The sequence below is a fragment of the Dunckerocampus dactyliophorus genome, chromosome 8 (assembly GCF_027744805.1).
Source record: "Dunckerocampus dactyliophorus isolate RoL2022-P2 chromosome 8, RoL_Ddac_1.1, whole genome shotgun sequence".
Taxonomy (NCBI): Eukaryota; Metazoa; Chordata; class Actinopteri; order Syngnathiformes; family Syngnathidae; genus Dunckerocampus; species Dunckerocampus dactyliophorus.
In genome coordinates, this window is record NC_072826.1 from 26,176,279 (window position 1) to 26,204,144 (window position 27,866).

At 41.2% G+C, this 27,866-nt stretch overlaps 1 protein-coding gene across 4 annotated transcripts in view; it reads right to left on the reverse strand.

The window, feature by feature from the left end:
• LOC129186055 (glutamate receptor-interacting protein 2-like) overlaps positions 1–27,866 on the reverse strand; it is a 168,728-nt gene that overhangs the window by 103,061 nt on the left and 37,801 nt on the right. For 2 of the 4 annotated variants that reach the window (XM_054783880.1, XM_054783879.1), the window contains exon 1: positions 2,088–2,383. The exons of the other annotated variants lie outside the window; for them this stretch is intronic. In XM_054783880.1, coding sequence (XP_054639855.1) covers positions 2,088–2,232 — 145 coding nt within the window. In that variant the 5' untranslated portion in view covers positions 2,233–2,383. Of the gene's footprint in view, positions 1–2,087; positions 2,384–27,866 lie in introns of those variants that run through there. 4 annotated transcript variants of the gene reach the window in all.

Sequence of the window (27,866 nt, forward strand, 5' to 3'; positions counted from 1 at the left end):
ACAGATTGTTTATGAAGTTCTTGCTCTGACACAAAATAATATTCAAAAATAGCGACAGCAAAACATGCCTGTCAACACTTCCATGTGAAAATTAGCGACATTTTGATCTTCCACAACAATTTCCACCAGCACCCCTCGCCCCGACGCACGCACATTTTTTTTGCAACGGAAGAAGGGCGAAATATAGGAGGTTTGACAGCAGAAAATGTTAATCTTCCACAAGAATTTCCACCAGCACACTTCCCCCGATGCATGAACATTTTTTTGTGATGAGAAGAAGGGCAAAATATGGGAATTTCCCATGGAAAACGGAAGGGTTGATAGCCTACCTGTCAACATTTGCATTATAGAAAACCACTATAGCCAAAAGGACTACAGAACATTTGACCATCATACTCCAAAACTCTACAATACAACATCATCTGGAGAAGTGTACATTCCATATTCATTTAATAACATGACAAAAACATCAAAACACACCTTGTATGCTCCTTGGAGGCTGTAAGCCAGCTGTAGCCCTCATAAGTACTGGTCTGGAAGTGGCCAACAAACCCTATCCTGGGCTGAGACAAGCTAGCTAGCTTTGGAGTCGGGTCTCCTCTCCTTACAAAGTCTAGCTTTTTTTCCGTAAAAGTCTGGAATTTCCAACATCAAGTCATTTTCTCCTCCTCCTAAGTCACTTTAAACTACAGTGGTGGCTTGGTTAACGGTGTTAATCCGTTCCAGAAGATCCGGCTCAAACTAAAACAGACTCTAACCAAAGCAAATTTTCCCATAGAAAATGATGTAAATCCAATTAATCTGTTCCAGACACGAAAAATGTTAACACAAAACATATTTTACAGAAAATCATATAGTTTTACATGCAGAAAATAATGCAAAAGTAATTACAAATGTCAAACGAATGGACAACTGAACATTTAACATTACTTTTACCTATTTTCTGTTGAAAAACTCTGGCTACCGCAAACAGGCTACGGTGAGTTTGAATGCCTATGTTTTGTTGTTGGAACCAGAAATGAGTGTTATGGATATAAAGCGAGACAGGGAGGAATACTGAGAGTCACCCTCGATGCGCCGCCGGGTTGATAGACTGTTACGTGGGAACCGGAGTAGATGTGTGTGCACTGCCATCAGTGCTGTCATCAGCCGATGACGGAGTCGCTGCCGTCACATTTACAGTACATACCTCTAAAATACTGGCGGTCTTCTCTTTAAGCTGTAACATTTGGAGGACTTGCACTCTTGTCTTGGTACGGTCCATCGCCTTTCTCTTTTGTGCGCTCCATGTGTTTGTTACATCAGGTATCTCTCTACAACTTTGACATAAACAAACGCATTTTCCCAAAATGCCGCCCGTGACCCTCAATGCATTGAGCAGTGAAATGCAAGTATTGCCAGATTTTGTCTTGGGGTGTATTTTGGATGCTAAACAAGCGGGCGAACGCAAACCAAGGCATTTAGGAAGCGTTTTGGATGTTCACCAAAAAACGCGCCCACCGGGGCGGCCGTTAACCAAGGTACCACTGTATTCAGCTTGTCGAACTTGTCTTTGTTTTGCTCTGATCAACATATCAAAGGACGGAAGGATGCCGACTGTATTGTGGGCCTGCTAGATGACTCTGTGAGGCAAATCTGATTGGTTAAGCTCCATTGCTAATAGTGTTTAAGTGACATGGTCCAGCAGTGATGATCCTGAAAGCCCTGGGCAGATTACACTCACATGGCAACACATAGAAGTTGAAACCTGGACAAAAAAAATCTGCCATACGCATTCACATAGTGGAAGCGGTGCAGGTAATATATTATCTTCATTTCATAGTGTGCCTCTTGGACTATTTAGACTGAATGAACACAAATTCATGGAACAAATACTAGAACTGAAGTTGTAAATGTGGGTCGGTTCTTCTGTTTAGTGTTTAGGCCAGTAGAGAAGGTTTTGCTGGCCCTGACAGCACACCATTGGTTTTAAATACTGCATACTTGGTTTATTGTAAATGTGAGTCAGTTAACTTTTTACACTTACAGTACACACACGCACACACACACACACACACACACACACACACACACACACACACGCTCACCGCCGATACAGAGCCTGAAGCGACACAGTTCATCACAGAAGGTGTCCGGGCTCTCCAGCTCCCCCGCTGCTCTTCCTCCTTCTCTCCTCTTCTTCCTCGGTGACATCCTCTTCACCATCTTCATCACTCGCTCCACTTTGTCCATCCTGAGTGAGCGAGCAAGTGAGTGAGTGAGTAAGTCTGCCTCTGTTTCAGGAGGAACTTTAGTGGTTCATTTCTTCACAGCGTCATGTTTCGGCACGGTTGCTCTCTTCCTCTTCCAAAAAGACCCCTCATCTTCCTCACCGACATCACTCTGAGTGTCCGCCCCTTCTCCCCCAAACCCCCACAGCGTCCAGTTTATTCTCCCTCCTCTTCCTCAGTGCTGACAAAGTCCAGTGAGCAGTGAGACGAGAGCGGCCAGACAGAAGAGTTTCGATGGGTTGTTGAAGGGAGAGGCTTCACATCTTCTCCCCCTCCTCTCTCTGTCTCTCTCTCTCCGTGGCCCCCACCCCAGCAGCACTACAGCACGCCCCCGCATCCAGCATCGCAATCTCTCAGCTTCCACGCAGGAAGTGATGCAGAGTTACCAACATGTAACAATATTAGGTACCTTCGCATTCAATCCAATGACCAATGTCGTGCAGAAGGGTTCTCTCCAAAGGAGAAAGGACAGGGAGAGTCGGCAGGAACACAGTCAGATGAATACACGCTAACGCTGCAACAAAAGACATAAGTGAGGAATTTGTCATCGGACATCCCGCTGGGATCAAATCATCGGCATCTCCTTTCAAGGTAAAACTAACAGGGCTGATTTATACGTGTTAAAGCAGGGATTCCAAACCACTGCAGCGCGAGAGATCTTCGGGTGTGCCTGTGACTTCGAGAAATGATCAAATTTCACATAGTTGGCAAGAAGAGAACAAGTGAGACTGCATGATTATTGCACAGGTGTGCCTTGGGCTGGCCACAATAAAAGGCCACTCCAAAATGAAAGTGTCGAGGGAGCATACTGTAAATGTCCACCAGAGCAGCTGCTCGTGATTTGAAAAATCATTTCTCTACCACAGGGGTGTCCAAATGCGTTTTCAGTGAGGGCCACATAGTGAAAAATGAAAGGCTGCAACTTTGCCACTTTGATATTTTGTAAAGTAGAAGAAGCTCTATACTGTACATTTCAAGAAAAAAATGCATCTCAGCTTTGTGATCCATCCACCTCCTTTGCCGCGTATCCTCACTAGGGTCGCGGGTATGCTGGAGCCTATCCCAGCTGACTTCAGGTGAGAGGCGGGGTACACCCTCAACTGGTCCAGCTTTGAGATATATTGGGAAAAGATTATACTTAGTATCAACTTCACTCTTTGCTCTTGTTTTATCATTTTTGCTGTTTTTTATTTTCCAAATATTTCAACTTCCTTTTTAAATATTTTCTTTTTGTAATATGAGTTAATTTATTCCCATAATATAACTTTTTCCCCAAATAAATTTTCTAAAAATTACAACTTTATTTTGTTGTTTCTAATAATATTACAATTCAAAAAAGAACATCTTGCTTCTGTAATGTTTCCTCACAATATTACAAGTTTATTCTCATAAAATTGCAAATTGTTTGTCATTACAATGCAACTTTTTTCTCTTAATATTTTGACATTATTCTTGTAAAATTACAGCTGCTTTTTAATTTTGCTGTTCTTTTTTTAACTTTAGTTTAGTATATACAGTATTTACAATGTGCTGCGGGCCACAAATGGCCCCCGGGCTGCACTTTGGATACCACTGCTCTACCATAATCCATCTCCATGTCACGTGGTGGCTAACAGCCGTGTGATTGGATTCCAAGATGCAGAGAGACACCGGTGGCAAATTAATGAATTTTAATACACTTAGTCGTCTAGCAATAACCATACAGTCCAAAGCACTACCCGGGCGCAGCCATGGGAAAAAACAAGAGCCAAAGGCGCTGCACAAAACAATGGCTGGGAAAAAAACAAAAATGCAAAAATACTGAAACTAAGGTAGTAGCCGAAAACTATAGAACAAAAGGTAATACTGACAAAAAGCTAGGACTAGGCAAAAAAGGTTGCAGAGCAAAAATACAAGAACAAAGGCAATAGCATAGTAGCGAAACTTGAGGTAGGTGCAATACTAAATCAAAACCAAGTAACGTTAAACTTGGAGCGAGAGCAAAGTCTGAGAACTAAGATACTCACAAGAACTAAACATGGCCAGGACGAAGGTAGCAAGAACATCAGAACAAGAACAGCATGGTGTGTCTGAACATGAGAAGACAATCTGGCAACTGACTTCTTCTTCTTCTTCTTCTTTTAGTTTAATGGCGGGTTGCAACCATGACTTGAAAAGGTGCATACCGCCACCTACTGTTGGCAACTGACTTAGCAAAGGCAAGGCCTAAATAGTCCAACGTTGATTAAGCACAGGTGTGACAGGAACTCCTCCCCTAGGTAGGCAGGTGCGCTGCAATGAAAGACCATTAGATGGCAGCAGAGCAGCGACTCAGACTATGACACTTCAGAAAAGGCTTCTTGAGACGTCATCTGTACTTCTGTGAAGAAGGTGTCGGACGTTTCGCTCCTCATCCGAAGAGCTTCGTCAGCGAACTAATAAGTGCTGGTAGCTTAGGCCTTAAATACAAACCCAAAAGCCCACAGAAGCAAAAAGGAGAGGAGTGGTAGTCCCTTATGTAGCGGGGGTCTCCGAAAAACTCCAGAGGATCTTATGGCAACACAAAATTCCTACCTATTTCAAACCAGTAAATACCCTGAGACAAAAATTAGTGCATCCTAAAGACAAGGCTCCAAACCAGAAACAGAGCAATGTGGTCTATTCCATCCACTGTAAAGATGAGGAATGCAAAGAGCACTACATTGGGGAAACTAAGCAAATGCTCCAAAAAAGGCTTTATCAACATCGCAGGGACAATGCTAGTGGTCCTCAATCAGCAGTACATCTACACCTGAAAGCTACCAATCACTCTTTTCAGGACAGCGAGGTAAAGATTTTGGCCAAAGAAAACAGATGGTTTGAAAGAGGAGTAAAGGAAGCTATTTTTGTCAAACAACAGAACCCATCATTGAATCGGAATGGTGGTTTGAGGTTTAATTTGGACCCTGTGTTCAGCAGGTTACTGAGACCAAAACCCACAGCTCTTAGTCTTGCAAATGAGGTGAAGGCAGGGCCGAGCCAGAACAATAGATGCTAACAAGCCAGTATCAGAGTCGTTCATACCCAATTCAGGGAGCGACACTTCCCTTTTATCGGAGGTGTTAATAACAGGATAGGATTATACCACTACTCCGCCCAGGCTTAGTGTAACGAACCAATAGGAGGAGGGTGTTGGCACACCAATTCCGCCCACTCTTACTGTATTTAAGGCCTAAGCTACCAGCACTTATTAGTTCGCTGACGAAGCTCTTCGGATGAGGAGCGAAACGTCCGACACCTTCTTCACAGAAGTACAGATGACGTCTCAAGAAGCCTTTTCCTCGATGGACAACTCCTGTACGACTGAGAGCCTACACAGACGTATGACACTTCAGAGGTGTTTCAGAGAATTTGGCAGTAAACCACGTGTAACCACACCAGCCCAGGATCTCCACATCCGATATCTTCACCTCCAAGATAGACAGACAGTCAGACAGCTGCTGCAACAATATTACTGCATGACTACCTCGTGTACAGTCACTGAAAGGGATGGTTAAGAATTATCATTGCTATGTCTTCCTGCCTTGCCTCGTTGTTCCACCCCAGCTGCCCTGTTTTGGTTTAAACTGTTTTTAATTGGATTTTTTTCACTATGCTTTAGTTTCTTTTGTTAAGCGTCATTGCCTTTTGTTCTTGTTTTTGTCACTGACTCTTTTTTTCCACCTGGTTGCATCTGTGCTGATGGACATTGCCGCTCTGCATGAGGATACAATAAAAGACTATTTTTATTGTACACCGCGCAGCGTCCAAAGCAGCTACCTCATGTCAAACTGGTGTCATTCAGTCTTCTCAAAGCTGAACACACACACAGAAGTGCTTAAATGGATAATTCCACCATTGCTGAAAGTTGTTGGAAGTTAAGTGTGTGAGTGAGCATCACTTGTACTCTACTTGAACCTGTCATGAGAGCGTTCCATCAAGGTGTGAATCAGTGAGTGCAGGTGAACACGAAGAGGATGAAACTTTGCAACAACAATATTAACGCACACTATTGATATTATACTCATCTCCCTGCTTTATTGACCTACAAATGTGAATAAAATCCGGATGCGGTTTGATCATCTACATATGTTACATATGATGCATTTAGTTGACCGTATTAGGCACCAAGTGGAAATGGTTCATCACTTCAATTGAGTCAAACATGATCTAAAAAGAAGAGTCACAGGAACGACAAAAGGCTTCCTGTCTGCTTTGAACGGGAGTGATGGTGTCCCTCCTCGCCTGTCCATCAGACACGCCCACCTCTTTCCTTCGCCTTTGTCTTCCTGTCAAGGAAGCGTGTGAGCTGAGCCGCTACGACGCCGATGATGAAGCCGAGCGAGTGACGGCAAGAAACATTTACACCGAAAAGACAAAGAAAGACAAATGTCTCAGATGAATGGATTGATAGATGGGTCAGACAGATGGATGCTCTATTAGAAGATAGACTGGTTGTTTATCATCATTACAGATATCAATGATCTATGACATGTATTGCCATAGAAATACAGGCTGTCCCTAAAGTCTGGAAAAATAATATACACTTGCATGATAGAAAAAAAAAGTTTAATTTAATTGAAAATTAGTAAGTGAATGATTAATTATACATTATATAATTAATTATTAAAAGAAAACGGCTGTTCCCATAGTCTGAAAATATACTATACACATGATACAAAAAAAGTTTGATTTAATTGATAATTAATAAGGGAATAATAAATTATACATAAAATAATTAATTATTTAAAAAACGGGCTGCCTCTGAAGTCTGGAAATATAATGTACAAATACATGATACATTTTTTTTTTTTTACAAAAAACGTTTTATTTAATTCAGAATTAAATGAATAAATGAATAATGAACACTACATTAAACAATTATTTAAAAAAAATCACATTTAAATAAATTTATTATATAAATGAAAACATTTAATACAGTACACATATACATAAAGTATACCAAAATTAATTATATTTAATTTAATTAAAAATAAGAACATAGGTATTTATATACTGTATGTATGTATGTATGTATGTACTGTATATTAAATATTACATTTAAAAGATATAATAAAAAATAACAATATAATTCAGAATATGCATTTTTTCTTATGTGCCCAGACTTTAAGGACAACTTGTATATATGGTTGTCCTACACTGTGAAAAGATGACTGTCTTGTTTTCAGTTTTGCAAGCAGGCTCTCGCATGGGCAGTCAGACCAGCTTGGGATCTGCAGTGATGGTGACAGTTGCTGCATTGAAAAATGCTTGGGGTTGCTGCCGAGTTTCGTCGGTCATGCACACGCTGATATTCTTGCTGCTGCTGCTGCTGCTGCTGTTCTACAGCTGATACGGCTTTCCTCAAAAGTCCATGCCAGTTGTCTCTCTGGAGTGCCTTTTCCTCTCAGGTATCTTGCGAGATGCCAGTTCTCTTGATATGTCATTTTAAGGCATCTTTGAAGTGCAATTTTTGGCCTCCGTGGCTCCTTTTTCCTTGGCTCAGTTCCGAGTAGAACACAGCTTTTGGCAATCTGCTGTTGGCCATCCGACATTCATGCCCTGCCCAGCAAAGCTTTGATACGGTTATTTGGGAGTACACACTGACCATGTGTGCATGACACAGTACCTCCGCATCAGGGATACGGTCTTGCCTCTTCATGTTCAGGATGGAGCGTACAGTACAGGCCAAAAGTGTGGACACACACACACAACACAACCCCATGCCCCCCCCCCATTAATAAGGCAAGAAATTCCAATAAGTAACCCTGAGGTGAAAATCATTTTAGGTGACCACCTCATGATGCTCACTGAGAGAACACCAAGGGTTTGCAGCGCTATCAAAAAAGCTACTTTGAGGAATCTAAAATATAAGATATATTTAGAGTTATTTCACACTTTTTGTTAAGTACATAATTCCACATGTGCTCATTCATAGTTTTGATGCCTTCAGTGAGAATAGAAAATAAAGAAAATGCATTGAATAAGGAGGTGTGTCCCAACTTTTGGCCTGTACTGTAGGTGCGAAGCTGGAGTCTTATCAGAGCCCTGCTGTGTCTCAGAGTGGTGACGTCATGACAACTCCAAAGTCTCTTGTGCAGCAACCCATAGGCTTTTGTGGCAGACTGATCCTCCTTTCCACTTCCAGATCTGCAGTTGGTGTTTGTGACAGTGCTGCCCAGGTAAGTTAAAGATTCGGTTGCCTTCAGTGGTTCATCATGGACTGTAATTGTTTCTGGCAGTTTGCTGGACATCGGAGGAGGCTGGTAGAGCAGCTCAGTCTTGGGCATGTTGATATTTAAAACAATGATCAGCTGCCAAGCAGAAAGAAGCCACTATCTGCTGCATGTCAACTGCATTACCGGCCACAAGGGCGGCAGCATACAAAAGTTCTCTAATGCACAGCTCCTGTGTTTTGTTGTGAGCACAAAGCTGGGCAAGGTTGAACAGCTTGTCATCTGTCCTTGTGCGGAGGAACATGCCCTTGTTAAACCCTTCATTAGTAGTGTCGAGCACGGCTGTGAGGTAAGGGAGAACAGAGTTGGTGCCAGTACACAACCCCTGTTTCACGCCATGGTTCACCACAAAGGCATCACTGGGTTCACCGCCAACTGAGACTTGTGCCTTCATTCCACAGTGGAAGTGCTTGATGATGTTAACAAGATCATCAGGGCATCTGTAGGTTTGAAGGACCCTCCAGAGTGTTACACGGTCTGTGCGATGGTGTCAAATGCCTTTGTGAAGTCAACAAAGACAACATATACAATGGTTGGTGCTGTCTGTTGCCTTTTCTTGGAGCTGCTGTAGAGTGAATCCACACTGACATTCAGGGAGAACTTCTTCCGAAATGTTGTTCAGTCTGAAAAACATTCCGCTGACTTCACTGGGGCGACAGATGGCTTTCAACCCAGCAAAAAGTCCACGGTAATTATGGTCGTCCACCATACGCTGCAATTCTTCTGCTTTCATTTGCCACCAATTGGTCTTAAGCGCTCTCCCTTCCCTCTGCATTTTGGCCTTGATTTCAACAAGTGCACTCCTGCTCCTCTCATAGTTCTCTTCTAGGAGTCCATCAGTTTTACTACCATGCTCCCAGAACCAATCAGGAGTATTTCTGTGGGGATGGTCTAGTGTTTCTTTGCTTGCAGAGTACACTCCTTCCTTCAGGGCTTTCCACTGTGGATCTACTTCCTCGCTTGCAGCCGACTGAACACTCTCCAATGGAGCTTCTATCACTCTTGTCAGTTCTCGACAGTGCTCCGTGTTTGTAAACTTGCTAATGTCCAGTTTCTTAGGCCTGGTGCAAACAGGAATTTTCCTGTGAAGCAGAGTGCTCTTCATTCTGAGTTGCCGTCTCACAAGGCAGTGATCAGTAAAACACACTGGTCCAGGCATTGCTTTTGTGCATAGTACATCTGCCAGGTCTGACTTTCTCGTGATTGAATAGTCAAGCAATTGGTAGTGACCTGAGAGTGGGTGCTTCCAGGTGAAGTAATTCTTGTCGGACTGGAAGAACAACATGTTGGTAATGCTGAGCTCAAGTTGTGCGTAGAAGTTCAGCATGAGGTCCCCATTTGAGCTATTTTTCTTCTTGCCAAACTTGCCAGTGATGCCGTGTAGGTTTCCCTTGGCTTCTCTGGAGACTTTGAGCGCTACTTGAGTGAGTTCTTGATAGAAGGTCTCCTTCTTCACAACAGTGTAACTCATTGTGTTCACCAGAGTCAAGTATCTTCTCAATAGGCACGCTCAATCGTGTTGTGAACCACAAAGACAACTCCAGCTTCTTTGGGTCATGCAGTTTTACCAACACAGAAGAAGGTGTACTCCTCCTCTAGGAGTTGGCCCTGCACCTCCAAACATGTTTCCAGGAGAACTGCAATAGCTTTGCCAAACAGCTGCAATTCCTTTGCAATCAATGCAGTCCTTCGTTCTGGTCGGTTATCTCTATCTAACATTGTTTGTACATTTCATGTTACAACACTTATCCTCTTCATCTTACGTTTTCGACCATTAAATGTGAAGTCTTGCTGGCCGCAGGTAGCCAGCCAGATGTGATCCGGGCACACTTTCATTATTATTTCATTTTCTAGGGGTTTCCCATTCCAGGGCAGGCAGTGCTATCCCTAAAGAGGGCTGCCTGGACACTTGCATTGCTGCCTCAACAAGCTGGTGCTGATGGGTCAGCTAGAGTTGCAACCATCAAATGCAAGCCACCTGTGTGCAGAGCTCCTGCTAGCAACTCCCAGCTACTCAAAGCTGCTACTGATGCATTCACTCCAACACCACAGGGTTATGTTCAAAATAAACTCAAAACAAGACCCCTTGCACAATTGCCTCAACCAGACTGCCTCTCTGGTCCTCAACACCAGAATAACGTGGTGCACAATGTGCAACATGCATTGCTGACGAGGAAGTCACCCCGCAGAAGCAGCTCATTTCCGATGCAATGCCATTCTTTGTCCTCGTGGAGGCCGTCTGGTGTTCACGCCATTGGCTCTGTAATGAGGTGTTCTGCCGCTTGCACCACCAGACACCTTGCTGCCGATGTCTGGACTTGTATCCCAAGGTAGGCAGCCAAGGGGTACTATCACTTGCCCAAGGTGAACCCTCGGACTTGTGGAGGGAAGGAATTGTCTTACTTCTCCATTCTAGACCTGCTCCACGCAAGGTCTAGCCACCTCCCATAATAGTGCATTATAATAATAGTAATGATGATAATACTCAGTGTTATCGTTATTATTATCCAATATGAATGTGGCTCAAGCAGTGCTGCATTACATTACGGTTGCTAAGCAAACAGCATTGGGAAAAATAAGCATATATCACAAATCAAAAATTAAAACTAAAAGTCACACTCTTCTAAAAGCCTTGAAGAGAGTTCCCTCAAGCCAAAGCTAGACAAAATGTGCACTAATGTTAACAGCAACTGCAGCACAAAAGCAAACTTTTTCAGCTTCTCCTCGGCCTCAGGAGAAGGTGCTACCATCAGTCACATCAGCCCAACGCTCCAATGATAGCAGGAATATGAATGAGGGGGGAATGTTGAAGTGAGGAAGAAGATGAGGGAACTGCACTGGCCTTATTCTTCCTGATTCTTCTCTTTAGAACACTGCAGCACTGATGGTTCCTCAGAGGGTTTCTGAGGGCATCCGCACAGTGGCCGACAGGACACAGCACGTTCAGCAACGTCCAAACGCTCCAAACACAGCAATGATCCATACCAAAAACCGCAAAAACACCATAAAACACATGTAACTGGAAGATGCTGCAAATGAAAAATGCTGCAATCACATAAATACTGCAGGATCAAAAATAAATGCAAAAGAAAAATGCAAACAATCCTTCAAAACAGACACAGGAAGAGATGTTCCACAAGTTCATGTAACAAACTAAGTTAGCCAGGAACTTTTGTGTGTGATTTTGGCATTTGCAGCATTTTTTTGACCTGCAGGAAAGCAGTCTCAGAGAAACGACCAACAATTGGCAGCCTTGGCTGAGAACTTGCACAATTCTGTCTGTACACACCAGGAAATCATACAAATTATGACTCGAATCTGTCTCAAGTCCAAGTCGCGTGACTCGAGTCCACGCCTCTGGAAAGCAGCCACCAAAAAAACAAAAACAAAACCAAGAGAGAACAAGTTTGGAACGGACGGTATGGCTGCTATCATCCTGTTGAACCCGTAAGAAAAAGCATACGCTTTTGCAAACACTGCTTTTGTAGCATTATGTCATATACTGTACTTGTTACATGCAGCGGAGGGAGAGAACGGGATATGATGCTTGCAGCACGTTCACGACTTAGCGCCCTCGAGGCAGTAGTATAACTGTGGCAAAAATACACTGTAATAAGGATAATTAATTGTACTTTTACTATTTGCAGAGAACTACTAAAAAGTAACTTGCAGGCAAAAAAATAGCCAGAGGACAGCACTTTGGACACCTCTGCATTACGCTGACGGCTTTTGTTTCAAATAGTTTGTGTTTTAAAGCATCAGCGTTGACTGACTGACATCCTATTTTGGGAAATTTGTTTCCTCGTTATTCCTGAATTCAATCCTGAAACGTTCCAAAGACTTCAACAGGCTCACACACATGCGTGTTTGAAGCATGTGTTGCCATAGTAACACAGCCAGCAGAGGAATGTGTTGGTGGCATACAAAGGAAGTTAAATGGGTCAGGAGAGCAGCAGTGTAGTGTGTGATGGACACACACACACACACACGCGCGCACACACGCACACACACGGCATGCATGCCCACTTGGACGAGCACAAATGTTCCCAGAGTGCATTGCAGGAAAAAAAGCACAGTTTAAAGATAAACGCAGTCATTCATTCTGGAAACTGCTCCGGTTTCCTTTCTCTCACTAAAAAACAAACAATATTTCAAGACAACCTCAGACGTCAAACTTGTAAGAAGAAAAACACATTACATAGAACATTTATCATTCAAAAACACTAAAGAAGCAGAAAATACATATAAGATATAAAAAAATAAGTTAAACATTTTGAGAGTGTGTAAGAAAGAATATTCCAGTAAATTATTAGACAAGAATAAAAACAATATCAGAGCAACTTGGGGCATTCTAAACAGTATCATCAGGAATGGTACTAAGAAAGACAAAACTGGAAGAAAAGATATCAAATTCCTTGTCAGTAGAGGAAAGGAATGAAACGATAGACAGACACTGAGGTAACAAAAAAGGAAGTCAATGACATTGTTAAAAAATGTAAAGCCAAAACATCAACCGACTGTAACGGAATAGGAATGGAAATGATAAAAATAGTTATTAATGAGATTGCAGAACCGCTGACGTACATCAGTAATTTATCATTCCAGACTGGTAAAGTCCCTAACAAAATGAAAACAGATCATTGAAAAGCTATTCAACAATAGGTTGGACAAATGTATTAATAAAAATGAATCACTAGCAGACAGCCAATACGGATACAGAACTAACATTTCAACTTCCAACTTCCCTAATTGAAATCATTGAGAAAATTATCAATGCTGTAGACCACAGAAAGTGTGCAGCTGCAGTATTTATGGATTTGACAAAAACCTTTGATACAATTAATCACAATATCCTTATTACAAAACTAGAAAGATGTGGAATCTGAGGATTAGCTTTGAATTGGGTTAAAAGCTACTTAGCAGACAGGAGGCAACGTGTAAAGCTAGGAGAATATACATCTGCGAGCTTGAATGTATCGTGCGGCGTACCCCAAGGGTCAATACTGGGACCAAAACTGTTTAATCTATATATAAACAACATCTGTAAAGTCGCGAAGGACTTGAAATTGGAATTATTTGCAGATGATACAACCGCATTATGCTGTGGAGATAGCACACAGGAACTAATGAAAAAAAATCACAGAGGAATTAACTATACTAAAAAGACGGTTCGCTAATAATAGACTATCCTTAAACCTAAGCAAAACTAAAATAATGCTATTTGGTAGGTGCAAAAATGATACACATGCGCAAATACAAATTGAAGGCATAGACTTGACTGGGTAAACAAAATTAAATTTCTCAGGATCACAATAGATAATATGAAGTGGAAATCTCACATTAAAAATATACAACATAAAGTGGCTAGAAATACCTCAATACTGAATAAAGCAAAATTCGTTCTAGACCAAAAATGACTCCATACTCTCTAATGCTCTCTGGTATTACCATATCTAACTTATTGTGTGGAGATATGGGGAAACAACAATGTCATTTCCATAATGCCGCTTACAGGGAACATACAAACCCTTTATTCCTACAATCACAATTTGCTGATCTGGTAAACTATCAAAGAGCTTATATTATAGATAAAGCAAACAATAACATGTTACCCAAAAACGTAAAAAAACAACAAAAGAGAAATATGATCTTAGGGACAAGTTCAACCTAAAACACTTATATGCAAAGACTACACTAAAAACCTTCAGCATTTCTGTGTGTGGAATCAAGTTGTGGAACGGATTAAGTAAGGAACTCAAACAATGCACTAAAGTGAGCGATTTCAAGAAACAGTACAAGCAGTTGATGTTTCTAAAGTACAAGGAAGAAGCCACCTGAACCACTGTGCATGTAAAGTACAATGCTATGTCTAACCAGTCTTGCACTGACTACAAACTCTTCATTTTCAGTGGGTACATTGTCTGTACTCCCTCACAATCAAACTGAGTCTCTGTCAACTTCATCAGCTATTATCAATTTCTTACCATGATAAAGTCGGTTGTACATTGAACAAATGTACACTGTATGTACACTGATGTGAAACTGATGAGGGGTAGGATTAAATAAGCTTTGCTTCTTCCTACTCCTTCTTGGACATGCAGAATTGTGAATTGTATTCTACCAAATCCAAGTGGTGCACAAATCCAGTTGAAGGTTAGCAAGTGTAAATCCTGATGTGTCCTGACAGTGGCATCAACGTGAGGCAAGACGGTGTAAGTGTTACAGGTCTCAGTATGAGATCCCATGAACGAGATTATAGATCAGCTGGTTGATGAGGGTGTAATGGCCTGTTAAAACAGGGATGACTAAGTGAGACGTGCAAGCGGTGTCTTCTCCATTAAGCCTCCTCAGCAGAATTTATTTACATTCCATTAATAAACATTGATATGCAACATTGGGTTCTTCTGAGTCATCACCACATATCATATCAAATTTCTCCAAAATAAACTCAATACTTCTCTTGTCAAAATAAGACAATTGCATTAATAAAGACATTTTCTTTCATAGTGCATATTCAACTATGTATTAAACAGGCTAGCATATTGCAACTAATGTATTGGGCACTGAGTGAAAATCTATGTGCATAAAATGGCAAAAACGGCATTTTTTCCCAAAGTGCTTAACATCACCTTAATGTATACAACAAGTCACAAACATATAATCATCAAAATCCCATCAAATTAGATTATATACACATTATAATATATACCAATATATATGTGCGTGTTCTGGAGCCAAAAGGATCATTTCTGTTCGTTAGTGACACCAACGAGCGGGATCCGCCATTTTACACAAAGAGCAACAGACAGAAAAAAACGGAAATACTGGAGTGTTCAAAGATGGCTACAAAACCACTTAAATCTTTCCCAAATGTTACAAAAATACACCTTAGTTGTCCCTAAGCATATTAATAATGTATATATGTCGTTCGTGACACTTTAAATGGACACCCACCTGTTAAAACAGGGATAAATAAGTGAGACATGCAAGCGATGTCTTCTCCATTAAGCCTCCTCAGCAGAATGAGGAAGTCACGTCAGTCCTTTAGCGAGAGAGAGTCGCTGCACTGCCCCCTAGTGCCGAAACTAGGAATGTCCCATTAATTATGAGGTATTTGACAAAAACAAGTTGTTCCAATGGAAGTGCAATTTTGCTTACAAGAATAATGACCCAAAACAATTACAATTTCTCTGTTGTACTCAAAATAAAATACATCTCACAAACGTGACCATACATTTTGTGTGCGTCACATAAGAAGCCAACAAAGACAAAAGGCCACTTCCACTGCTGGGCACCCCAAAAGTCTTTGGTACAGACCGTTTAGTGGTCAGCTTTATATAGCGGACACACAACATGTAGCACGGTATTATGCTGCAAATGTCACAAAACATCACTTACTCGTGTCTCAGATGGAACACTTCTGTATACTGTGTACACCAGGGGTGTCCGAAATGCGGCCCAGGGGCCATCTGCAGCCCATGGCACATTCTAAAAATATAATTCAACAAGAAAACTAACACAGTAGTGGACCACTACAAGTACTTGGGAGTCCACATGAACTGCAGACTGGACTGGAAGGACAACAGCAATGCTGTCTATATACATAAATAAACCGAATGGACACATGGACCTGGAAAGCCGAACCAATGCTAAAATATTTGGTGAAAAAAGATGCATTCTAATGACAAAAAAAGTCGCAATATTATTAGACAAAATTATGTAATTTCAGTAACATAGAGCCAAAATATTAAAGAAAAAATGTGTTTAAAAAAGAAGTCATAATATTATGAGTAACAAACAAAACAAAATAAAGTTGTAATTTTTGGAAAATTAGGTGAGGGAAAAAGTTACAATATTATGGGAATAAATCATAATAACAGAAAAATAAAATTGTCATTGATTATTTATGAATAAAGTTGAAATATTTGGAAATTAAACAGCAGAGCTGATAGTAATTTTTCACCTATGTGAGAAATTTGAGAAGCAGTTTTTTCTTGAAATATTCTTAGCATGTCTACATGTGTTGCTTTACAAAATATCAAAGTGGCAAAGTCGCATTCTTTTCATTTTTCACTATGTGGCCCTACGTTTGGACACCCCTGGTGTCCACGGTGTAGTTCCTCAGGGCGTGCATTGTGACAGTGTAGTGCTGCCCCAAATCTATTACTGTCATTGCGCACTTACGGGAAATGCCAATGGCAATATTTACCATACCCACTTTATCTTCCTCTGACCTTCTTAGTGGGGATTGTAACCACTTGACGGAGAATTTGGATGACCCTGAAAAATATCTGCCAGCTTTCCGGTTCATAGCCATGTTGCCGACTATTGGCTGTGGTAAGTGTTGGTCCCGTTTGGTCCGCTGTAGTTTTTAAAAACAAAAAACAATTTTAAACAATATCAAAAGGGGCAGGTACTAGGACCAAACGGAAAATGGCTACTCAAGATGAAGCCTGTGTCCCTTTCTACTGCCCACAAGCTCATCAACTGGCTCAGCCGTTTGTTTTGTTTTGTTTTTTGCTAACGTGTGATTGGCCGTCCGTTTTGGTCAGCTAGATGGATTTTGATAGCAGAGGTTTAATTTCATTTACAATAACATTTGAGTGTGTGCCTGCGTGCGCGTGTACGTGTGTGTTAATTTCATTGTGGTTTTAACACACGCAAACAGACTGACGTTAAAGTAACGTTCTGGTCGGCACCGATGCTAACATGATACAGCATGGAAAGTCAAATGCTGGCGCAGAAGAAGCTTGCGCTATAGCATCAGCATGTGTGTGTGTGTGTGTGTGTGTGTGTGGGTGTGTGTGTGTGTGTGTGTGTACTGGCTGCACGTGGCTCGAGGAAGCAACCATATCTTCCAGGCTGGAGGGAGGTGACAGGCTTTCTATTAACTCCATGCTGGTTTGTTGCTCGGCTAATTAATTAACACAATGACCCAGAGACTGTGTATGTGTGTGTAAGAGGGTACATGAAGGCCATGTTTTTTTTAGGGAGCTATTGTGTAAGTGATGCAGAGAGGAAATGTGCAGCTCTTCAAATTGTCAACTGTTGTAGTGCGATTGGGAGACAGCTGCAGGGAACTGTGTGCATAGTGTTTGTGTGCGTGTGCGTGTGCGTGTGCGTGTAACAGCTACACAGGGGGAGTTATTCATGACTGTGGTGTATTTTGGCTCTCTGGCCTGAGGCTGCACATCCCAAACAAGAAAATTTAAACTGAAATGACTGCCGGATGTGAAGGCTAAAACACACACACACACAGCAGCACCAAGGCATAACGTAATGTCTGATAACGTTTTTCAGTGGTGGTATTTCCTGGTCCAGGTTAAGTGGCTTCTACTGGTGAAGTAGAATCAACCAATAACACAAAATGTTTTATATTTTTCTGAGAAAAAAACAAATCTAATGGAAGGCAACTTTATGATTATTGTTGACATCAATCTTATAAATTGTGACTCTTAAAGGTTACTGATTTATCAATTTGCTTGATTTATCTGTTATGATTTGCAGTTTCCCTAATATAGTCACATAAGGCGTAGACGTGGCGCCCTCTTGTGGTTGCCAGAATGAACTCTCCTGGTATGACTCACCACACAGCAAAAGGAAGGCTCATTCATTCACATTCCAAGGTGTCAGCTTGTGTACATTATGATGCCAGTTTATCATCACATCACATTATGCTTTTGTGTTTCCAACACGGAAAAACGTTCCATATCATTTAAGTGTTTCCAAAAAGTGGACATATTTGTAGATAAAAGGACATCTGGTCACTCGGTTTTTTCCCTCCTCCTCTACTTTACCCTCATGGCTTGTTCACACAACTACACCTCTGCAATAAAACGCAGGCAAATAAAACAAGTGATGTTTTTATCTTCATATATTCCTCCACACGCCTCGTTAATCTGCAGAGAGGCGCACAGGCAGCGTTGCACTCCATTAGGCACCCATGTGACGGCTGCTACTTCAGTTAGAAATGTTGGTTTCTGTCAGATAGAATCACTACAGTGTAATAAATACACGCTCGTGGGAGCAGGAGGCTTTATTCCAGGGTGTCCAAAGTGCAGCCCGGGGGCCATTTGCGGCCTGCAGATGTTTTCTTTTACTGGTCCGTGGCATGTTCTAAATATAAAGTATAAAAAACAAGAAAACAAGGAAAAGAAAACAACAACAGCAGAAATGGAAATATCAGCAGTAATTTGACAAAAATAAAGTGAAAATATTATGAGAAATAAATGTTTAATCTGACAAGAAAAAGTCGGAACGCTATGGGGAAAAATATATATACTGCTCAAAAAAATTAAAGGAACACTTCGAAGACACATCAGATCTAAACTGGGGGAAAAATGATGTTGAAAATCTTTCCTGATAATAAGTGGGTGATGTATTAGTAAGAAAATGATGCCACATCATTTGATAGAAATGAAAATGATCACCCTATAGAGGGGGGAAATCAAAGACACCCCAAAAATGAAAGTGAAAAAATGATGCAGCACACTGGTCCATTTTGCTAAAATGTCATTGTAGCAACTCAAAATGATTCTCAGTAGTTTGTGTGGCCCCCACGTGCTTGTAAACATGCCTGACAACGTCGAGGCATGTTCCTAATGAGACTACGGATGGTGTCCTGGGGGATCTCCTCCCAGATCTGGACCAGGGCATCCATGAGCTCCTGGACAGTCTGAGGAGCAACCTGGCGGCGCCGGATGGACCTAAACATAATGTCCCAGAGGTGTTCTATTGGGTTTAGGTCAGGTGAACGTGGGGGCCAGTCAATGGTATCAGTTCCTTCATCCTCCAGGAACTACCTGCATACACTAGCCACATGAGGTCGGGCATTGTCGTGGACCAGGAGGAACCCAGGTCCCACTGCACCAGCGTAGGTTCTGACAATGGGTCCAAGGATTTTATCCCGATACCTAATAGCAGTCAGGGTGCCGTTATCTAACCTGTAGAGGTCTGTGCGTCCTTCCAGGGATATGCCTCCCCAGACCATCACTGACCCACCACCAAACCGGTCATGCTGAATGATGTTGCAGGCAGCATAACGTTCTCCACGGCATCTCCAGACCCTTTCACGTCTGTCGCATGTGCTCAGGTTGAACTTGCTCTCATCAGGGAAGAGCACAGGGCACCAGTGGTGTAGTTGCCAATTCTGGTGGTCTATGGCAAATGCCAATCGAGCTCTACGGTGCTGGGCAGTGAGCACAGGGCCCACGACAGGACGTCGGGCTCTCAGGCCACCCTCATGGAGCCTGTTTCTGATTGTTTGGTCAGAAACATTCACACCAGTGGCCTGCTGGAGGTCATTGTGTAGGGCTCTGGCAGTGCTCATCCTGTTCCTCCTTGCACAAAGGAGCAGATACCGATCCTGCTGAGGGTTGAAGGGCCTTCTATGGCCCTGTCCAGCTCTCCTGGAGTAACTACCTGTCTCCTGGAATCTCCTCCATGCGTCCAGGTACCGCAGTGATGCCCTGGTCCAGATCTGGGAGGAGATCCCCCAGGACACCATCCGTAGTCTCATTAGGAACATGCCCCGACGTTGTCAGGCATGCGTACAAGCACGTGGGGGCCACACAAACTACTGAGAATCATTTTGAGTTGCTACAATGACATTTTAGCAAAATGGACCAGTCTGCTGCATCATTTTTTCACTTTCATTTTTGGGGTGTCTTTGATTTCCCCCCTCTATAGGGTGATCATTTTCATTTCTATCAAATGATGTGGCATCATTTTGTTACTAATACATCACCCACTTATTATCAGGAATGATATTCAAGATCATTTTTCCCCCAGTTTAGATCTGATGTGTTTTCCAAGTGTTCCTTTAATTTTTTTTTAAAGCAGTGTATTTTAGAAGCATAAAGATGAAATATTAAAGAAAAAAATCAAATCAAGTCGTAATATGTGAAAAAAAAACAAAACAGTGAATAAAGTCGTAATTTATGGAAAATGTGTTTACGGAAAATTAACATCCATCCATTTTCTATGGCTTCATTTTCTTATCCTTATTAGGATCGCGGGGGTATGCTGGAGCCTATCCCAGCTGACTTCGGGCGAGTGGCGGGGTACACCCTGGACTGGTCGCCAGCCAATCGCAGGGCACATATAGACAAACTCATATTCACACTCACATTCATACCTATGGAGTCACCAATTAACCTAACATGCATGTTTTTGGAATTTGGGAGGAAACCCACGCACGAGGAGAACATGCAAACTTCACACAGAGATGCCCAAGAGGAGAATCTTCCCGATATCCTGACTGTGTGGCCAACATGCAAACCACTAGGCCACCGTGCGGCCCGGAAAACTAATCAGAACAAATAAATGTGAATCAAGTCAAAATATTATGGAAATGTCATTACTACGAGAAGAAAATTTACAAGAATCGAGAATGAGTTTGAAAATGTAAAAAAAAAAAAAAACAGCAGAAATGGATATTAAAGCTGTAATTTTACGAGAATAAAGACAAAATATTAAGAGAAAAAAGTCTGACAAGTCATAATTTTACAAGAATAAACTCGTAGTATTATGAGGAAAAATAATAGAATTTCAGTAGCATGGAGTTGAAATATTAAAGAAATTTTATGAGAAACAAAATGAATGAATGTATGACTATTTGGGAAATTAGGTTGGGGAAAAAGTGATGAAATTATGGGAGTAAAGCCGAAATCTAATGGGAATAAAGTCATAATATTACAAAAAGAAAATTTACGAAAATTATTTTAGAAGAAACTTTAAATATTTGTAAAGAAAAAAAAACAACAGCAAAAATGGGGGGAAAAAAAGAGCAAAGTTGATATTAAAGTTGATATTAAAGTTGATATTAATGATAGACTTTTTCACCTATATGACAAAGCTGAGATGGAGTTGTTTTTTACTGTAACTTCTTACAGTTCCTAAATATATATACTGTAACTTCTTAGCATAGCTACAAGTGTTGCTTTACAAAATATCAAAGTGGCAAAATTGAATCCTTGTGGCTCTCGCTCAAAAAAACTTGGACACCCCTGCTTTAATTCTGATAGATTTCTGTGGAGGAACATAAAGGTGCAAGCTTTATAAATAAAGAAAGTAAGTCTTGGGAGTTTTGGGTTCATGGAAGTTTAGTTCAAAAAGCTTGTTAGTGTGTAAAAAGAAACTTGACTTTTGTGTCGCAGGCCAGAATCGGCTTCCAAGCAGGTCCAACTTGTTGGCAGAGGGTTATATTCAACATGACAGTAAAAGGGAATAAACAGCATAAGCCTCAAGTGTAGCACGTCCACAGTGACCACTACTACGAGGAAAGGTAAACAATCTTAATGGCTAATCCTAACAACTGTGTCCAGACCAGTGCCGCAAAGCATGCTGGGATGCCAGAAGCACTCTCAGCGGCGGGTTCTATATACAATATATTGACCTACATTGGATTGGTTTTAGCATCTTTAATGTGCAAAATGTATCAAAGTGGCCCCCGCGCCCTTCAATGTTTCAGGATGCAGCCCTCGGTGGAAAAACGTTTGAGCACACGTACGTTTGTGGTCACGCAGAGGAGATCAGTAGCAATGAAGGCGTGGTAATGCGTGAGGAGAGCACATTGAGAGTGTTGTGGGATGTTCATTTGATGACTTACAAGCACTCAAGTGTACACAAGTCACAATGGAGATTGAACTCTCAGCCACCAATTAAAAAGTTGCTATGGCAACATGGACACGGCGCGTGTTTGGGAGGTTTAGTCCACTAATCCGTTAATGCTCGCAGCTCCTGGAGAGACATGCACACCGCATAAACAAGTCACACAGTGCACGAGGAGGCGTCTCATCATTTAGTCGTTGTCGTTGTTGTTGAATGCTCACCTTCATTAGCTACGCCACACACAATCCCATGAGCTTATTTGTCTCTTTTTAATAACAAAAATGACACTGATTCAAAATCAGAAATATTGTGATTGATAGTGATTTTTATTTAAGTGCAATTTTTGTTAAAAGAGACTGAGAGTCCATTTTATTTTCATTGGGGTTTTGTTGTCTTTTTTTGTCTGTTTAATTTAGTATGTTGTGAGTTAGATTCATTTAATTTAAAAGCTCTTGACATTCCAATTAAAATGTTAAACACTTTTGATAAATTAAAGTTCATTGCTTTTCATACAATGTACTCACATTAGTATGCCTCATATTAATTATCATTACATTAGTGAAAAAATGGTCTCAAAATGATGTTGGCAATAATATCGTTTATTGGCAATCATTTGTAGGACAATTGTCATCCAGCAAAACTTGTTCTCGTGACAGGCCTAACCAGTTGCAAAAGTGCAAAAATTTATATTTTGCACTTTTGGATCTTAAGGTTCAAAGTAGAGCTTCAAAATGCAAAGAAAGGGAGTGAGACAAAAAAAATGGAGTAAGCACAGCTTTTAAAAGGCAAAATCCTGGTAAAAATGTGGGCTGAATGTGATTTAGTGTCAGGTATTCGCACTGTCATGATCTCTTGATGGCAAAGGCAAAATACCTTTCCCTCTTTGAACGCGGTGGGATTGTTGAGCTGCATAAGCAAGGCCTCTCACAGCGCACCATTGCTGCTGAGGTTGGACGCAGTAAGACATTCATTTCAAACTTCTTCAAACATCCTGAGGGTTATGAAACAAAAAAGTCAAGTGGTAGACCCAAAAAAATGTCACCGGCCCTGAGTGGAGGATCCTTTTGGGTGCTCGTCAAGACACGGGACCATCCTCGGTCCAAATGAAGGTTGTTACTAGTGCAGTCCAATAACCATCAGACATCATCTGCCAGAGCCGGAGAAGGCTTTTAAAAAGAAAAAAGCTCTTTAAAGTCCTTGTCTCCTTCAACACCACAAAATTGCCTGTTTGGAATTTGCAGGAGAGCACCAGACATGTGACATTGACAAGTGGAAGAAAGTTTTATTCTCTGATGAGAAAAAATGTAACCTTGACGGTCCTGATGGCTTCCAACGTTACTGGCATGACAAGGAGATTCCACCTGGAGGGGGGTCCAACATGATCCTTCAATGGAACAATGGAGATTCAGGTTGTGCAGGGGCGTCAAATGGCAGATGGCTATGTGGAGACGTTGCAGGGGGCATCCCTCATTACTGAAGGCCCTTGTCTGTGTGGTGATGACTGGCTTTCTCAATACGACAACATTGCAGTTCACAATGCCCGCCTGACAAATGACTTCTTTTAGAGGAATAAGCCACACTTTTGGACCATCCTGCGTGTTTCCCCTGATCTAAATCCAATTGAGACCATTTGGGGATGGATGGCAAGGGAAATTTACAAAATTTATCAGTTCCAGACAGTGGATGCGCACCGTGAAGCCATCTTCACCACCTGTAAGATAGCTTTTATCCATCAGTTGTTACATTCTCGTCTATCCTCTTCGTACCTGTCAACCTTCCTATTTTCCAATTGAAACTTGAAACTTGAAACATATTTTGCCCTTCTTTCCCAATGCTCTCCTGTTTAAACCCGCTTGTTATATTATACAGTGGTACTCCGATTTTTGCATGACCCAATTTTTGTACGATTCAGTTTTCAATGAAATTTTGCTGATAATACGTACTCATACTGCCAAACATTGCGACTAACAAATAAGGGATTTTCCTTATTTAAAGTAAAAACTATGGATTAATTTTTTTTTGTATTAAAGAAATGTGGATTTAGGCTTAAAGTCCTCCTTATAAAAATGCTGTGGTAGTTTGGTTTGGTTTGCTTTAATTTTATTTGAACATGCATGCAGGTTACAATGGAATACATCTCATGAATCATTTCACAGTTCACAGTTCTAAATGTCCAATAGGAGTAGGAAGAAGCAAAGCTTATTTAATCCAACCCCCCATCTGTTCCACATGTTGTGCAGTACATATTATTCACTTCCTGTATTCCATGTATATCAGTCCATATAATAATCAGTGTAATAATAAATGAATACAAAATAAAAACAAGCATGACAGAACAATAAATATAACAATCAACAGAATAATAAATAAATACGATGAAGGCAAACACAATAAAGCAAGTTCAAGCCGCTTCTGCCTTGCATTTTGCAAACATCAACTGCTTGTATTGAATTTGCTCATCTCTGTGCATTGTTTGAGTCCCTTACTCAATCCGTTCCATAATTTAACTCCACATACTGACATGCTGTGGGTTTTCAGCGTAGTTCTCGCATATACAGTCAAACCTGTCTGTAGTGGCCACTAAAGGGAAACGGCAAAAGTGGCCGCTATAGGTAGGTGGCCGTTATAGACAAGTTGGCGGCCATTTTGAATTTGTGTGCGCACATATTAACATGGCTGTGATTACTTGTAGAAGATTGTTGTCTTTGCAGATACATATAATTATACTGTTACATGTCGACCAGTAGAGGGCACTGTGGGACTGCGGATATAAGTTGTAAAGAACTACTAGGTTAATAAACCGGTGTTAATAAAGCGATTAAAGTGCATCGGCGACGTGAGTCTCTCCTTCCCCACAACAAGGGGCATTACAGTATTGACCAGTGCACATTGTCTCACACCAGGAAATAAACGGTGTCACTGTCTGCAACAAGCTCCAAAGAAGACGGCTTTTTATGTGGAACAACTGACAGTTTGTGTGGATCTTGTGAATGATTGTGACTGAGCTACGACTCAGTAATTAAAGTCTACACGCGACGGCTTCATTGCTTAAAAAACGAAACTTTTTCGTGCATGAAGCTTCTGCTTGAGTCGGCATTTTGGCCGCTATATGCGGTCAGATATTGACCAAGGAATCCAAAATGGATGGCCGCTGGCCGCGTTTGACAGGTGAACACTATACACAGGGCCTATAACACGCAAATTTTCTGCGGGGGATTTTTCAGTGGCCGCTATAGGCAGGTGGCCGTTCTATACAGGTGGCCGCTAAGACAGGTTTGACTGTAAGTGTTTTAGGTTTATTTTCTCGTAAGATCATATTTCTCCTCTCTTAAAGAGAAATACTGTATGGCATTTTTGGGTAAGACGCTATTGTTAACTTTATGCATTATCTGAACAGTTTGAAAATTTACTAAATCAGCAAATTTTAATATCTGTGATTTTAAAAATAAAGGGTTTGTATGTTCTCTGTATGTGGCATTATGAATTATCCTCACCGATCTATTTTGCTTGCAGTACAGTGAGTGAAGATTGCTCTTGTAATTATTGCCACATATTTCCACACAATAAGTTATACCAAAGTGATACCAAAGAACAGTAAAGAGTGTGGAGTGATTTTTAAATCAACTTTTTTGTTAACAAAGTAAAAAAATAACATTATCAACATATAATGTTTGACACTTAAATAACACAAGTTATGCATGTCCAATACAGATATTTCTGGCGTTTCTCCTCATAGGGCCGCTCGGTGTCCTAGTGGTTCGCATGTTGGCCACACAGTCAGGAGATCTCCGTTGGGAATCTCTGTGTGGAGTTTGCATGTTTTCCCCGTGCGTGCGTTTTTCCTCCCACATTCCAAAAACATGCATGTTAGGTTAATTGGTGACTCTAAATTGTCCATAGGTATGAATGTGAGTGTAAATGGTTGTTTGTCTATATGTGCCCTGCAATTGGCTGGCGACCAATCCTGGGTGTACCCCGCCTCTCGCCCGAAGTCAGCTGGGATAGGCTCCAGCATACCCCCGCGACCCTAATGAGTATAAGCGGCATAGAAGATGGATGGATGGGTTTCTCCTCATATGTATGTCCCAAATGCAATGTCTGATCTAAATCAATGACATGTCTTTCCAGCCAATAGAAACTAGACTCCGCCTTCAAATTTTGAAAGGTTTACCAGAAATTCACCTGGAAGAAGTCACAGGAAGATGTCATCGCAGAAAATGATGGCTGTATCATAGAGAAAGTGTTATTGTTTCTGATGGAACTCGTTTCAGTGTAACCCCAAACAATGGGCTAACATAAAAAGCAGTACTTCATTCATATGAAACAAAGTTATGAACAGAAAACAGCAAGATTCATAATCATAAAATAATTTCGGCATTGTTTTGGCTTCCTGTCCAGTGAGTTTGAACAGTAAAGCAATAATATTTTAATCATATCTTTTTATGAACTCGTTAATGACATACGGTGGTCTCAAATATTGGCGTGTTTTTGACATTTGTGCTTTGAGTTTTATGTAGCTGTACGGCAAGGGTGTCAAACTTGTTTTCACCGTGGGCCACATCGCAGTAACTGTGAAACCATAAGCGGCATTGAAAATGGATGGATAGATAGATAATTAGGCTGCACGGTGGCCATGGTTAGCATGTTGGCCACACAGTCAGGAGATCGAGAAGATCTGGGTTCGGATCTCCATTTGGCCATCTTCATCATCACTTTGCATTTTCTCCCCGTGCTTGTGTGGGTTTTCTCCGGGTACTCTGGTTTCCTCCAATATTCCAAAAATATGCATGTTAGGTTCATTGGAGACTCGAAAATTGCCCATCGGCATGAATGTGAGTGTGCATTATTATCTATAAGTGCTGCGATTGGCTGGCGACCAGTCCAGCGTGCACATACCTCTCGCCCAAAGTCAGCTGGGATTGGCTCCAGTAAGTAAAAAAAATCTATATTAAAATATATATGTTGAAATAAAATAAAATATACATGTCAAAATGTAACTTTTAGACATATAAAGTAAAAATACTAAAATGAATAATAATAAAATAAAATAAATACAGTATATATACATATGCAAAATAAAATAAGTGTCTTTTTGACGTGCGATGTATAGAATGGTTATAGTCCTGATGACTGTCGATTATTATTAATACAGCAATAAAGCCAGAGCCGCATTGCCCCTGGTACTGAGATATTTCAGGCACAAGGGGCCGTTATCATCTCTACCATCACCTTTCTTCTCTTCATGTCGCTCAAAGATTTAACACATAACCTCAGGCCACATTCAATATTTCTCTTTCTCCCCTTCGCCTTCTGTTTATAGAGCATGTCATCCTGAGGGATAAGCGTACACTTTTGTTTTCCTCTCCATTTATTTTGGCTCCTTAACCTCCGCACATGTCGCCGTCCCTCCATCCCTCCCTGTGCTGTGGAACAGACGGTGGCCTCAGGCTATGGTATCAGTGGCAGGAGAGCTCCCAAAAACGCTTCAATAATGCAGCATTCAATAATGCAGCAGTCTGACTGCACCGTAGGCTCCATAGTCAGTAATTCATATCTCGTTAATGAAGCCAAAGAGATGCAGGATTCATCATGACCGCCTGCCTGCTTGATGCTGACATTTTGGATGACTCTCTCTTTTTAGAGGCTCGTAGAACACCACTGCTCTTGGAAGCCTTTTGACCAGCATTGACATGAAGGTATGGTCATCTTGTATTTCTTTCAGACATGCTTATTAAGTTATAAATTACTGAGG